Source organism: Condylura cristata, unplaced genomic scaffold (genome assembly GCF_000260355.1).
Source record: "Condylura cristata isolate star-nosed mole 26May11 unplaced genomic scaffold, ConCri1.0 scaffold00050, whole genome shotgun sequence".
Taxonomy (NCBI): domain Eukaryota; kingdom Metazoa; phylum Chordata; class Mammalia; order Eulipotyphla; family Talpidae; genus Condylura; species Condylura cristata.
In genome coordinates this window covers 406,468-421,329 of record NW_004567151.1, presented here as the reverse complement: position 1 = coordinate 421,329, position 14,862 = coordinate 406,468, and the positions used below count along the sequence as shown (strand labels likewise).

The following is a 14,862-nucleotide window of genomic DNA, read 5'->3' as shown; positions in this document are numbered from 1 at the left end:
CACCAGGGAGGGCCCTGTTCAGAGCAGATCTTTACCTAATTCCGTCCCAGTAGGATGCTCACTCTGTCTTTCTGCATTGGTTTATCCAGTAGTAACTGTGGGGGGTGTGGAGTGGGGCTGTGCTTGAGACAGGAACCAGGTTGTAGGTCTCAGAGAAGCCGAGTGGGAAGATAAGAGCATTTGCAAAATAACTTGTCCTGCATCTTTTGCGCGGATAGGACCTGCTTCCTCTGGGAACTTTTAGCAAAAAACAAATTGAACCCTAGAAAGCCGGTCGGCCCGGACAGGAAAGCACTTCACCGCCAGGGCTGCACTTCAGCCACCTCGGTACGCGCGACGCGGGGCCAGCATCGCGAGCCTCGCCCTCTCCTGAGATGTGCTTTGGCCGCTGGCCTTCGCACTCCTCGTCTCTGGCCTTTGCGCTCGCCGAGACCAGGCGTGCGCTTCCTCTTTCAGCTCTGCCTGTCGGGGTGACCCAGGAGCGCAGAATGAGCTGGGCTTTGGAAGAATGGAAGGAAGGCCTGCCCACACGGGCGCTGCAGAAAATTCAGGAGCTCGAAGGACAGCTGGACAAGCTGAAGAAAGAAAGGCAGCAGAGGCAGTTCCAGCTCGAGACGCTGGAAGCGGCGCTGCAGACGCAGAAGCGGAAGGTGCGTCGGGCCCGCGGGTGCTGGGGTGGGACTTGGGGTAACAGGTTCCCCCCAGCCTTTGGAAGATCCCCCCCCGGCCCCTCATGGGTGCTCTGCTTGCCTCCTGCCCGTTCTGGCTAGGTGGAGAATGAGAAAACCGAGGGCATCAACTTGAAGAGGGAGAACCAGAGCTTGGTGGAGATATGCGAGAGCCTGGAGAAGGCGAAGCAGAAGATCTCTCACGACCTGCAGGTCAAGGAGTCCCAGGTGAATTTCCAGGAAGGCCAGCTCAGTGCCAGCAGGAAGCAAATCGAGAAACTGGAGCAAGAGCTCAAGAGGTAACTGTTGGGGTGGGGGGGGCGTGGCCCGCGCATCCACCAGCGGCTTTTCCTTTGCTCTCACGCTCCGCCGACGCCCCCTGCGCCCTTGCCGGCTGCGGAGCAGCGCTGCCTGAGCGGCGGCCTCCGTTCAGTCGCGCCTGGCGCCCGTGCGACTGCCCGTTCACTGCTTGCTAACGGCAGCGTAGCCCGGAGAAACGCAGGAATTACTCAAGGCCCAGGAGCACACGGCTCCGATCTGCTGGGGGAGCAGGGCGGCCCAGCGGGGTCCGCAGGGTGTCAGGGGTTTACTGTCTCACCTTCTGGGATGCGGAGACGGAGGCCAGGCTTGATTTCGGGCTTGAGTTTAGCCACGGTCACGGGGTCTTAGATAGCGGATCGCTGGGGAGAGGCTGGGCAGACCCTGTGCTGTGAAGCCCAGGCCGGAAGGGGAGAAAGTGAAGGCTGTGGGGGCCCCCGCTGACACCCTGTGTTCCATCAGCGTCACAGAGCCATCAGAGCCATGCCGCCTTTCAGCTGAAGTAGGCTTGGTTATGGGCTGCTGCGGAGATGCTTATGAAACGATAGCTCTTCCTTCCCCCTCGGTCTTCTCTCCAGCTTCTCCTCCCTGATCGGCTCCAACCTCCTTGGGGAGGGGGGCACCTGGCACCTCCCCCTTTCCGGGGGACCCCCCCCTTACAGCATTACCCCTGCCGCGATTTCAGCAGGTGCTTCAGCGGCACACATCGTCTCTGTGTTTCTGAAATCCTGGATTCTTTCCTGGCTCCGTGTCTTTCTTTGCTTCACACTGCACAGTTCGCTCAGACGTGTCCTTAACTCCCAGCTCTTCTTTCCTAACGGGGTTGACTAGAACCCTTAGAACACGGTACCATTTGATGGACATCCTTTCCTAACTTGCTTGAGCCCCTCTGAAGGTGGGGCTGAATTTGCCCGTCCTTAAGGAACTGCTTATTAAATGTCTTGAAGCATGACAGGCCGAGGGCCCTCAGGCTGACGTACTGTCTTCTGGGGAGCCGGGGTCGGAATTCTGTAGTGTTGGTCTGATGTGGCCCCTTTCTCCTAATAGGTGTAAGTCTGAACTTGAAAGAAGCCAACAGGCCGTCCACTCTGCAGATGTCTCCCTGAATCCATGCAGTACACCCCAAAAAATGTTTGCAACTCCACTGACGCCCAGTCATTATTATAGCGGTAAGGGTTTCCTGCTTGGCTCACATAGCTCTTGTGCTGAGATTTTTGTTCTGTCCACTCGTAAATTAATCCAACTTTGAACTCAGGTCCTCATTTGGGCCCCCCCAAAACGCCCTCACCTGTAAGCCAGGCACTTGGGTGTCTGTTCCGCGGCCAGGTTAAGCCTGGAGCTGCTTTTCACGTCGCCTCTGCAGTGTGTTTTAGCGCCTCAGAGTAGCTCTGTGAGTCTCAGCGCTGTGACGGCCGCGTGTCTGGTCTGCATCGGTCGCCCTACACAAAATGTTGTGTTAGCTGCGCCAACACACTTCCTTCACGACGTCAGTGACGGACGTGAAACTGTAAGTCCCTGCCTTTGTCCAGGTTCCAAATATGAAGAGCTGAAAGAAAAATATGACAAAGAAGTTGAAGAACGAAAAAGACTGGAGGCAGAAGTGAAAGTCTTGCAGGCTAAAGTAAGTTCCCGTGGGCCTCGGACCAGCACATAACACGGCAGGGGCCTGTGGGGGCGGCCGGAGTGCCACGGGGGTCTCCCACCAGAACCCATACGTTTTCCCGTTTCCTCCCCTGGGAGAATAACGGTCCTGGCTCCTGGGCGATGATGGTGCTTGGCCTTACAAACGAGTGGACTGAGTGGTAGTGGGGGCAGGTGCTTGGCCCCAGTATTCAGTGTTCGTCGAAGCCCCTCACTGTCCCGTCGTTCCCCACTGAGGCCTGTGACGCGAGCAGGCGGCGAGACGCCGGGGAGCGCCCCGATGATCAGCGGCCTTGCCCTGGTTTGCTCTGTCCTGCTCAGGGTCACGGGCTTCACAGCTGTTTTTTTTTTAAAGACTTATTTATTCATACAGAACTGGGGTACAGGCCAGAGATGCGGAGGGTGAGAGGATTCACCAGGGACAGAGTGGGGAGCAGAACAGGCAGATCAAGAATTACACTGCTGAGGGGAGCAGCGGGTGGGTCAGGCGAGGTCTGCCGCGCCATGGGGTCACCTCCAGGGCAGGCGGGGATCGAACTCATGCGGACGTGGCGTAAGCTTCTTAGTCTGTGCTTGAACCCGCTGCGCCACCAGGGAGGGCCCCACAGCTGGTTTTTAGGAGCTGTTTATTTCAGTATCATCTCCCAGTTCAGATGAGTTGTGGCAAGGCTTTAAACTCGATTTTGTTCTGGGCGAACAAGCAGAGAGGTGGAGAAAGAGAACTCAAGTCAGCCGGGCTCAAAGCTCCTCTCTAGCACTCAGTGTCGGTACCAGCTCTGCCCCGTCCTGGGTCTCCCGTCATTTGGTGGAGGAACGCGAGTCTCTGTGAAAGTTAAACCTGCCCGTGGCTATAAAAAATGTAACAGCACTAACACGCAGAGATTTGACCGAATGGAGGCAGAGAGAACACAAAGAGCAACTCAGATCAGTGGCGGATGTGCAGGCGTGTGTTCCGCCACAGTGATTTTCGGGGAGTGGCATGGCGGGACGTGAGATTCCTTGAAAGTTCTTTCTTTTGGGGTCCTATTTAGCTTCCATTTCAGGACAAAGGGAAGGCCGACCTCAGAATTCGGCATGGCCTGAATGCTCACGTGTTTCATGGAGGGTGTGAGTGGTGCAGCTGAAATACAAAAGCTGAGCCCACTTTACACAGACGCGTCCGCAGAGGGTGCACGTCTGACCTTCCAGACTGAGGTCTGGTCACTAGGAAACCCCCTGCCTGGGGGTTGGGCTCGACAGGGCTCCCGTGGGCTCGGAGAATCTCGGGCACAGTGAAGCCTTCCCTTGGCATTTTGGTTCATGCTCTGCTTGAGAGCAAATTGCCTCCGCTGTGGAGATTCCTAAGAGCTTCTGTGCTTGCAGCGAGTGAGCCAGCCGCCCCCCCAAAGCACCATGAATCACCGCGACATTGCCCGGCACCAGGCGTCCTCGACCGTGTTCTCCTGGCAGTGGGAAGACACCCCCAGCCGCCTCTCCTCCAGCGCCCTGAAAACGCCCGGCAGGAGAGAGCTCTCCGCGGCTCACGCGCCAGGGGAGGGCGAGGGGACTCCGGGCAGGTGGACTCCCCAAGCAGGCGTGAGAAATGCCGGCGGTGGCGCCTGTGATAACGCCAGCAATTCTCAGCTGCCGGATCAACTGAAGGCCCAGAATCAAGGTAACTTCCTGAGCTGATGGAGCTTAAACTTCCCCGGGGTCATCTCAGAGGGTAAATGCCACGGACTCCTGGTGGCTGGCAGGGGTGGTGTGTTCTAGTAGCGAGCAGCCTTGCCGCTGGGGGATGTGTCTGCCTGCTGAAGAGCTGGACGGGAGGTTGGGGCTCCCCATCTTCTCGGGCCCTCGAGCTTGGGGAACCGGCCTGCGGCTTGGCCCGGCCCGGCCCGGTGGAGGGGGGGGTCTGGCCCTGCGCGCCGGGCAGCCGTGAGGGAGCCAGCCTGTCGCCTTGTCTGCTGCCCCGACGGCCAAGAGAACCAGGTGGCGTCTGGATCCTCTCCGCAGACTGGTAATTTCCAGCGTGTGATGGATTGAAAACCCGCCTCTGTATGCACTGCCGAGGCCCCGCTCGTTCCCGCGCCACTGTATGCGGGGGGAGGGGAAACACGGCTGTCGGTCTTGGCGCTGTGGGCGCTCACACTGCCTTGACCTTTAGTGGAGGGCAGCTCCCAGGGAATGCGGAGGTTTAGTGTGTCCCTGCCCAGCTCTCACTGGCATCGATACGGGTGCAAAACAGATCGCAGCTTGCCGGCCGACAAACCCAGGCAGCGATCTTAACGAAGAGTGTGAGCAGCGCTGCATGTTTTTGCAGTCTCTGTAAGGTGCACGACTTCAGGAAAGCATCTTTCTCCGCAAGTTATCTGTGAAAACAGGAAAATATCTCCTGTTTCGGTAGACTGTTGGAATACAAATGACAAAAGACCGAATGTTGGCATGCAGCCTGCTTCAAGTAGCTTGCGTTTAACGTGTCTTGGTGATTTTTTTAAAAAGGTTTATTTATGCAGACAAGAGCTGGGGTGCAGGCCAGAGGGGTGGCAGGGGAGAGGGTTCTCTGGGGACAGTGGGGAGCAGAACAGGCAGATCGACTGCCTACACTGCCGAGGGGGGCAGCGGGTGAGGTAGGAGGGGTCTGATACGCCGTGTGGGTCACCCCCTGGAGGGGGGGATCGAACTCATGCTGAGGGGCTGCAGAGAGCTTCACAGTGCTGCGCTTTAACCCCTGCGCCAGCAGGGCGATGTTTGCCTCCCTGGTGGTGTTTATCTCGCCCAGCACATCAGAGCTGGTCCGGGTTTGAACGTAGTTGTGCCTGTTTTGCAAAGAGCATGCATTCATCCAAGACTGTCTTGTTTGTGGCTGAAGAGCTGAGGAGCAAGATTCACGAGCTGGAGCAACGTCTGCAAGGACAGGAAAAAGAGCTCAAAGGCCAGGGGGCCAGATTCCAAGAGCTCCGCCTCCAGCTGGAGAAAGCGACCACGGAGCTGGCTGACAAGGAGAAAGTCTTGAATAAAAGCAGGGATGAGCTGGTGAGAACCACCGCGCAGTCCGACCAGGCCTCCGCTAAGGTACGCAGCTCCTCGCATCCCCGGCCGTGCCTGGGGAAAGGCTCTGGCCGCTCCCGGGCACCTGAGTGCGGGAGCGGGCGGGCAGTTCACCGGGGAAGTTCCTGGAGTCTGTCCCGGGTCAGGTGCGGGCGGCCTTCAGCTGCGGACGGAGCGTTTGTGTCGCCGCGGCCCGAGTCGCTCTCTCCTGACCCGGTGCGGGGTTGCTCTGTGCCTTCTCTCTGGCTCAGCCCCTCGACGCCTCCTCCCTCGGGCAGTAGGGGCCGCCCGGGTCTGCCGTTAGAATCACCTATTAAATAAAACGGGGATAATTTGACCAAAATCAGCGCTGTATTCTTTAGTGGACATATGCCGTTTCTGGTTCTTTCCTTTGCCAAGTGTTTGCTGGCTGTGCGGCCCACGATTCTTGGCCTCGGGCGGAAGTGGGGCGGAGGGGGCTGGCTGCTCGCTGAGTGCAGCGGCTGAGTGCCATTCTCCCAAGGTCGGGAGCCCCGGACGCATCTTGGAAGTATTCTGGAACATTCCTGACACCTAGTGGTCGTGTTCCCCGGTTCGTCTCTTCCAGAGTGTCTGTAGGAAAAATTAAAAAAAAAAAAATTGGAGCAGCGCCCGTGGCTCTTTTTGCCAGTCTCTCAGACACCTCGCGCCGCCCCCTGCGCGACCGTGTGGCTCCTGGGAGGGCAGGGCCGTCTCCGGCTCTCTGGCCTGCGGGGCTGCCCGTCTGCGGCCGCCCCGCCCGGCACAGGGCTGGCCGCAGAGGGCTCCCGGCGCAGACTTGCTGGACACGTCCGTCTTGAGATTCCTCGGGAATCTCAAACCCCAAGTCCGTGGAGACTGACAAAGCCCCCCGCGGGCTCAGAGCGGGTTCCGGACAGCCTGTGGCTCAGTGTTTTACTTTCTGGGCTTGGCGTTTTTGATGTCTGGATAGCTGCAGATTCACTCACGCCGGGATGCTCGCTTTGCTCTCTCGCCCTGGTCGCTTCCAAGTTACCAGCCTTGGGCTGCTCGTCCTCCACGGTCTCTCGTGCTGTGTGCTTTTTCCAGGTTCTAGTACTGCTGACAGCTCTAGAGGAGACAGATCCAGGGTCAGACGTCAGAAGGGAGAGCTGCCACGCCGGGGCCCTTCTTCCTGGCCCAGAGTCCTCTTGGCCGGCCTCTGGGTCCTTCCTGTCCCCAGACGCAGGGTGGGACCCAGGGCTGGGCGGCCGGGAGACCCCGTGCCTCAGGCTGTCTCAGTGCCACTTGATCCCAAGGGTGCCCAGTTTTTTGTTTTTTGTTTTAAATAATATAATAGCTTATTTTTACACCACTTTGTGCCTTTGTCCATCTCAGCTGCAGTCCCCGTGGGCTTCCCATCGCCAAGTCACCCGTGTGCCCTCACCATAGTCCAGTGCACTCTCCCCGCCCTATTTTTGACCCCATCCCCCAGTCCACCCCCGTAAGATGACTCTGGTCTGTAGTTGTTCATTATTATTATTATTTTCTCACCTGGTCCTTTATGCTCCTGCTATGAGTGAAACTATCGGTATTTTTCCTTTTCTTTCTGGCTTATTTCACTCAGCAGGATCCCTTCCAGTTCCATCCATGTTCTGCAAAAGGCAGGTGTTTATTATCTTTTTGATGACTGCGTAATATTCCATTGTGCATCATATCACATCTTTTGAATCCAGTCATCCACTTTTGGGCATGTGGGCTGTTTCCAGGTCTTTCCTGTTGTAAATAAAGCAGCAATCAACATGGGGTTTTTTTTTTTTTTAATCCGTGTTTTTGTGTCTTTTTTTAGTCCAAGGGTGCCCAGTTTTATTGTTAAAGATTTTATTTATTTTGATTTAGAAGGACTGGAATGTAGGCCAGCAATGTGAGGGGTAAGGGGGCTCACAAACAGAGTGGGGAGCAGAACCAGCGGGCCCACTGAAACCCACTGCTGAGGGGAGCAGCAGGACACAGGAGAGGCTGCTGCGCCTGTGGTTACTCCCTGGCCGGGGATTGGACTCAGATTGCAGAGACGATGGCCTGAGACTCGCCCCTCGCCACCAGGGAGGCTCCAAACCCCCTAAATTTTGACAAGGTCCATATTTTAAGACTTATTTTAAAAATAACCGGCTATGCTAAAAGAAAAAAAAAAGGCAAAATGATATTCTTTGCTTTGCTTCTGGAACTCTGGTTAAAATCCTTGCTGATTATTTTTGAAAATTTAAGGTGTCATCGTGGCCATGCCATTCGAAGAGGTATTTCAGTACTTAAAATTGGCACCAAATTTCTATTGTGCTTGAAGCGAACCATACTTGGGGGCGGGGGGCGGGGTTCCCACATAGTCACACCCTGCACAGGAGGCCCTTGGTGTCCAGGACGCCCTCAGAGTCGCGCGCGGTGGGCTCCGGCCCCCCCACCCCCCCAGTCCCACAGCGCAGGCTGGGGGGGGGCCCGAATCCGCGGCTTTGCACTTTGGCTAATGGTTTTAAAGCAGCTGTTTGTGGAGTGGCGACATCAAAACGCACTGGCCGTCTGGACCCAGGGGCAGGCGGTGTCCGGGCCGCGGCGGCTGGCTGTTCCTCACTGTCCCGTGTGCTCTGTCGCAGTGCGCCGCCCTGGAGCAGAAGCTGAAACGGCTGACCGAAGATCTGAGCTGTCAGCGCCAGAACGCGGAGAGCGCCCGCTGCTCCCTGGAGCAGAGAAGCAAGGAGAAAGAGAAGGAGTTTCAGGAGGTGGGCGAGGGGAGCCCCCGGCCACTGGCCCCGAACGTGCCCTCCCTCTGCAGCTCCCCTGTCCCAGGGACCCCGCTCGCCCTGCGGGGCACGTGTCTGCCCCGGGTGGGGGGTGGGGGGGCGCGTTGGGGTGAGCTGCGTTGAGACCGTCAGCTCAGCTCTGTCCTCTTCTGCCCTCCCCGCCTCCCTGAGCCTTCACATCGGGGAGCTGGAGTGGTGCTGTTGGCCTGGCGGGGGGCTGCGGCTCGCCTGGGCTCTGCTGTGGTGTCTGCTCTGACGGGGCCCCTTGCTTTCCAGGAGCTGTGCCGGCAGCAGCGGGCCTTGCAGGCGCTGGAGCAGGAGGGCGCCCAGGTGAAGGCCAGGCTGACGCAGGAGCTGCAGCAAGCCAGGAGCGCCCAGGGCAGCCTGCAGGCCGAGCTGGACCGAGTGAGTGAGCCTCCCGGCCCCTCCCTGGGCTCCTCCTGTCCGCTGCCCTGTGTGGGTGCCCCCACCCACTCGTGGGGTGGAGCCAGGCAGGCGCTTGCTGGGCCTGGTCTGCTTCTTGAGAGAGCGGGGTGAGGTCTGTGAGGCCGCTGCCCCAGATGCGGCCGAGGACTGACTCACCCCAGATGCGGCCAGCTCTCGTGTGGGGGCTCCCCTGCGGCCCAGGCCCTGCCGCGGCCTCGACCTCTCCCTCGTCACACAGGTCCCGTCTCAGGGCCCAGCAGCAGCTGCTCTTCCTGCCGCTCTGGCCCCTGGGCGTCGTCGCTCGCACCGCAGAGTGTCCAGGAGGCCGCCCGTGTGTGTTTGATTTTCAGGGGCTCCTTTCCCTAGTGGGGGCGCCGGTGGCTCTCGGCCTGTGGGCTCGGGGCGTGTCCCGCTCCCCAGGGAGGTTCAGCTGCCCCTTTTGACACTTGTGCAACGCCCCACATCTCCGGGGAACAAATGTGCCGCAGAGACTCACTCTAGGTGGGCTCTCTGGCACACTCCGTCCGAGCAGGGGCTCTGGGCTCGAGTTGCTCGGTCCGCAGCGCTCCCTCCGGCCCGCCTCGCCGGCCCCTCGCGCCCGCTGGCAGGCCGCCCCGCTCTGCACTGGCGGCCGCTGGCCTCTTCACCCAGCGGCGGGGGTGAGACGCTAGATGCGTCCAGGCCGCCCGTCTCGGGTCACTGACCCGCCTGCCCTTGGGTGGGGGCCGGGCCTTCCCGCGGGGCTGCAGCACACGGCCTGGCCGGCTGTGCGCTTGCTCGCCTGAGGTGGCCACAGGGCCTCCTGCTGGCCCGGCGGGACGCGAGGCCCCTGGCGCTCCGGGGTGCCCGCCTCGCTCGCCCTCACTTTCTGGAGCTTCCCGTGCATGTGCCAGCGATGTCTTCCCGGGCACTTCGTGGTCCGCACCTCCAGTTTCCTCGCTGGGGCCCGCTGATGACAGAAGTGCCATCACGTCCGCCCCGTCGTCGCTGGCCCTGCCCTGAGGACAGAGGCCCGCGGGTGGCAGCGCGTGGAGCCGGCGCCCCGGCTCAGACGGCGCCGGGCCGCTCTGCGGCGGACTCGGCCCTTCTGCTGAAGGGTGACACTGTTTGGGGTGCACCTTGAGCCCCGAGGCGGACCGGCTAGAGGGTCAGCTGTGTTCTCAGCGCCTGCCTTTCGCCTGCTCTGTAACACGGAGGATTCCCCACCCAGGCGGGGCCTCTTATGCAGAACAGCGCTGAAACCCAAGTTGCAGGTGTGGGGGACCAGGGCTGCCGCCTCTGGGGCTCTGCCTGGGGGGTGGGGGGCTGGGGCACAGCAGCCCCGCGCCCGCCGGCCCCGCCCATCTGTCCGAGCTGGGTCGGAGGGAAAACGCCTCCTCTCCTGGGTGCACGGTGACCTCTGATGGGTAACCTCCAGGGTCTTTTACTGGCCGCGCTGCACGTTATCGGACCACGGCCCCGAGGGTGACCGTTAGGTCCTGCCCGTTGCAGTCCCCTTAACTGCTGCACCCCTAGGCTGTGTTTGGTGGGCACCTCCGCGGGAAACAATGGCCTCAGGGGTCTGGCCTGAGGTGGAGAGACGCACCAGATACAGCCAGAGGCAGCAGCCTCACCCCCGCCCGTGCACGGGCCTCTCCGCGCTTCTTCCCGGCCCAGATCTGGCTGAAAGATGCCGTCGTTGGGTGAACAGTCGCCCCGTTTTAATTCACTCCCCCTCGATTACCCTTGAGGCCCTCCTTCCGAGTTGACTTGCCACCTGCAGTTTGGCCTGAGAGTTTCTGTTCTGCTCTTTGTTCTTTTTCAGAGCTGGTTTGCCTTTTTGTAAGTGGAATCAGAGACGGGCTTTGGTACAGACACCTCATGTTTAAAAAGAATTAATTATGCACACACGAGCTGGGGGTAGGCCAGCAGTGGGGGGGGGGGGTGAGAGGACTCCCCAGAGACAGAGCGGGGAGCAGGACAGGCGGATCCACTGAAACCCAGGAGGGGTCTGCCGCGCCCTGGGGTCCCTCCCTGGCCGGGGGTGGGACTCGCGCTGCGGAGCTGCGGACCACCCCCAGCGCTGCGCTTGGCCCGCGCCACCGGCAGGCCCGCGGCTCGTCCTCCTCGCTCTGCTGCGTGTGAGGCAGGCGCACCCCACCTCCCCGTCTGCTTCTGATTTCAGTTTACTACTAATGTCGCCCCGTCGCTCATCACCCTTTAGCTGTTTCACTTTTCACGGCTGCATAGTTTTCCTTGGCCTCGTGGTTTCCTCCCCGGCCACCTCGTGCCCCATAATCTGTTGCCAGGCGAAACCATGGGCCGGCATGCGGCGTTTATGTCAAGCCCCGAGCGCCGCTGTGTCTCAGCCAGAAGAGACGGCTCCGTCTTTTCTCTTTCCTAAGAAGTAAAGAGCGATCAGCTTAAGATGAAGCGTTGTCTTCTGCCTGCAGGTCACAGCAGCAAAACACCAGCTCGAAAAGAGCTTGGACGAGTTCAAGCACAAGTTCTGCAGAGCCGAACAGGCCTTGCAGGCGAGTCAGACCCAGGAAGACGCGCTGAGGAGGAGCGTGGAGGTGAGTGGGGCGGAGGGCAGGCTCTGCCGGCGCCTGTGGCCGTGGGGGGCACCGCGCTGCTGTGCCCACACCTGGCTCTCAGCCGGGTCGGGTCTCCGCAGTTCTGGCGACTGCACAAAGCTCCCCAAAGCCAGCGTTAGGCTGACGTAGCTGGTGCTGAGACCTGCGTGCGTGTCCGCTTTCGCTTCTGTGGAATCCGGATAAGCCTCGATCCAGTAGTGGGAGCGTGGCACACTGCCGCCCACCTCTCAGCCCCCAAAGCTTGCTTTGACCCACCTGGGAGGTGGGCGGTTGGGAGGGAGGAAGGAAGCGAACTTCTGGATGGAAGGAAACAAAAGTGCGGATAAATCCATTTCGCGGGAGCGGTGAGTCAGCGAATAGAGAGGCTTGCGGAAGGCAGAGATTTAAGTAAGCAAAAGCCACGACTGGCGAGGTGCTGGCAGCTTTAAGAGTGATGACATTGTCCAGTCATTCGAAACGGTGCCACTCTGGCCCCAAAGGCAGCCGAGGCCGGGGTTTATTCACGGAGCCGCGGCCGTCACTCGGGGAGCCCCGAGACCCCGGCGGTGTCTCGGCTCTTCGTCCCCTCTTAGTTCGCCTCTTCTCGGAATGGAATCACCGGCCTGGAGTTTATCTTAACGGGCTCAATCGAGAACCACTCAGGGACCGTTACTAGAGCGAACAACACGCGTCGCGGTGCGGTCAGAAGCCCAGCGGAACACAAGCGCTTCTCCATCAAAAGGCGGGTGGGGGCGTGGAGGGGGAACTTCTCCCCACTTGACCCTTAAGTACTTTGCAGTTGCTCACCAGACTGCGCAGGTGCTTTTCTTTCTCCTAAGTTCTGTGTGGAAAGCTGGCGTCTGTCCGGGTGCCCAGAGTCCAGCGCGCGTCCCAGCGGCGGGCGCGTCTAGCCGAGCAGCTGCCGCAGCCGAGGGGGCTGGCTGACGCGGCTCCAGGGGCCCGTTCTCCGGGCCAGGAGGCCCCGCCCGCCCGCAGCTCCCATTCGCGTGATGGCTTCATCAGCCGGCAGTTGCAAATGGAAATGTTGGTTTCAGCAAAACAAATGTTTGCCTTTGGCCAGCGAAGCCCACCAGCAGATGCTTCTGCACACATGCGCGCTGGCACCGGGCTCTGCCCTCCGCGCCGCCCTCTGCAGCTTCCCGCTCCCGGCTGCCGGCTGGACTCGCTGTGTCGGAGCCGGAGCCTGGCTCGCTGGCCGGGTGCCGTGCCTGGCCTGCGGGGGATCCTGCAGCCCGTCCTGTCGCACCTGGGCTTCCCGGCTTCTAGATCGCGGAAGGTGTCTTGGGCCGAGCCTCGCCCAGGGTGGCGGGCGCTCTCATTTTGCTCTTAGTTTATGTTGGTGTGGGGCGGCTTTTGAGGATGATGTCAAGAAGGCGGAGGGTTGCGCCGGGCCTGGCTGCACCGGGATCAGGACGGTGAATTACGCTACCGGAACACCCTGACACTTCAGGGACGCTGGCTGCCCGCCCGGGGCGGGGAGTGCCTGCCCCCGGCCTGCTGGCCAGTGTCTCTGGGCGCAGTGGCCCCGACGGCTGACGGCTCCCGCCCAGCCTGGTGGGCTGCTGGGCTCCCCCGCAGTGGCCTCTCGTGTCTCCTGTTCCTCATCACCCGTGGGGGTGTGGTCACCCAGAGGACCGCGCTTTGGAGATTTTGCGCGTTAACAGCCCTGCCTGCTCTGTCACCCTGGGTGTGACCCCGTGCGTGGTGGTGAGGCCGCAGTCGCGTGCTGGCTCCTAGGTGTGGGAGGCCAGAAGGAAAGTTAGAGCGTCTCTACAGTTCCCGAGTCTGGGCTGCAGACACGAAAGTGCTGCTGGGTGCAGCGAGATCGAGATCGCTGCTCCTGGCCATCTGGGGGCGAGGTCACCCGGGAGCCGTGGCCATCCAGGGCACGGGGCTGCAGGCTAAAGCAGCTGGTGCCTTGGGACCCTCTCAGGGCGTGGCGTGGCCTGGTCTGGCCTGTGCCGCATCTGGCCTCACGTCCATGCCCTGTTCACCACAGAGGCGTCGTTGGGCACGGGTCCAGCCCCACCCCCTGCCGGCTGGGGGACCAGCTGGGCGGCCACGCCGAGATCTGCTTGGTCCGGCCTAGGACACGCTGCCCCCAGCCCTAGCTGGCCTGGGTGGAATCGCTTCCCGAGTTCTGAAGCTGGCATGTGGTGATCGAGAGTTTTGTTGTGTTTTTCCAGACTAGTGCCCAATTTTGCAAATCGTGTGTGCCTGCAGGACGTGCCGGGAGAACATATCCTTGTGTGCTTAACTCATTGTTGATAATGAGCCACCCAATCAGGTCGTAAGTGGCCGCGGCCTCTCGGAAAGCTAATTGCTGATGGACGGCGGCCGCCAGATCCCTTCTCAGATGTTGGTTTTCCGAATTCTGGCCTTTTAAAACTCTTGGGTTGGGCGCAGCCGTAGGCTGATAAGCCTGTTGGGTCCCGGGATTGGCTGAACATCTATTTGTGGAGCAAATGCCAGCGTGGACAGACATGCTAATCTTCCCATTGAGCTTGCTTTTTGTTTAAATGTCTCCAGTTACGGACAGACGGACGGAGACCCACAGAAGCAGAAACATTCCCCCCTCTCTCCCCGCGCCCCCAGCACCAGCTTCGCCATGGCTTCCGGCTTCCTCCTCAGGCCTCCAGGGGAGGTGCTGTGCCATTTCATTGAATTCTGTTTTTTACGGTAGGAAGATATTTTTATAAAGTTGCAAAGTAAAAAATGCGAAGCCGTCCCCAGTGATTAAATTCTAGTGGTTCTTTTACGTTGAACCCATTCTGCTGCTCTTAGCACTGATCGTGCGCCTGGCAGCTGGCAAATTTGGGAAGGAAATACTCCTAATAATGCTCCATTACCCTCGTGCCAGCGCTGAAGGTGCTTTCCTTTTCGCATCTGTGATCGCATCCGAGCGGTGATTATTCTGAGCCGAGAGCGAGCAGGCGGCGCCTCGTCTGTGGTTTAACGACGCCAGCGGACGTCGGCCGGACGTGGCCGCTCGCCCCTGAGGTCCGTGGAGCGCCCCGAGGCCCTGGGGCTCGCGTGGTTGCAAAGGGCATCGGCCTGGCTTGTCCGCAGGGCGGAGAGCGTTGGGACGGAGGGCGGCGGCGCCTCCCTGCCGTAGGCTCGGCCGTGTTTGTTGAGAAGTGAACGTCGCCGCAGAGGCCGCCAGCAAGTTTTCGAGTCCTTTCTCCCAGCCAGCTTCTCGCTCTTCTTGAACTTGGCTGTGCCGCTCCAGTGCGCATCTGCTGGTAGTAACCAGACTGCTAATTGCAGGCAGCCTCCCAGCCCGGCGCTGCCAGGCCATCTGTTTCCTCGCCGTGCAGCAGCGCGTTGGAGGCTGGGTCTTAATTGTTTCTTTAAGATTCAAAATGTCCCCATTTTTCACAGGGCTGTGTGAGGAGAACGGTTAAAAAAAGTCATCGCTCCCAGGAGGCCGCGGCGTAGCGCTGCGTGCCGGCAGCG

General features: G+C 60.1%; 1 protein-coding gene across 1 annotated transcript in view; it reads left to right on the top strand.

Moving 5' to 3' along the window:
• The first annotated feature begins 488 nt into the window (after positions 1–488).
• Positions 489–14,862, top strand: part of CENPF (centromere protein F, 350/400kDa) — a 27,974-nt gene continuing 13,600 nt past the window's right edge. The window contains exons 1-12 of the mRNA XM_012734197.1: positions 489–650; positions 771–967; positions 2,034–2,155; positions 2,516–2,607; positions 3,990–4,281; positions 5,479–5,681; positions 8,258–8,383; positions 8,681–8,809; positions 11,263–11,385; positions 12,542–12,682; positions 12,857–12,960; positions 13,144–13,319. Coding sequence (XP_012589651.1) covers positions 489–650; positions 771–967; positions 2,034–2,155; positions 2,516–2,607; positions 3,990–4,281; positions 5,479–5,681; positions 8,258–8,383; positions 8,681–8,809; positions 11,263–11,385; positions 12,542–12,682; positions 12,857–12,960; positions 13,144–13,319 — 1,867 coding nt within the window. The remainder of the gene's footprint in view (positions 651–770; positions 968–2,033; positions 2,156–2,515; positions 2,608–3,989; positions 4,282–5,478; positions 5,682–8,257; positions 8,384–8,680; positions 8,810–11,262; positions 11,386–12,541; positions 12,683–12,856; positions 12,961–13,143; positions 13,320–14,862) is intronic.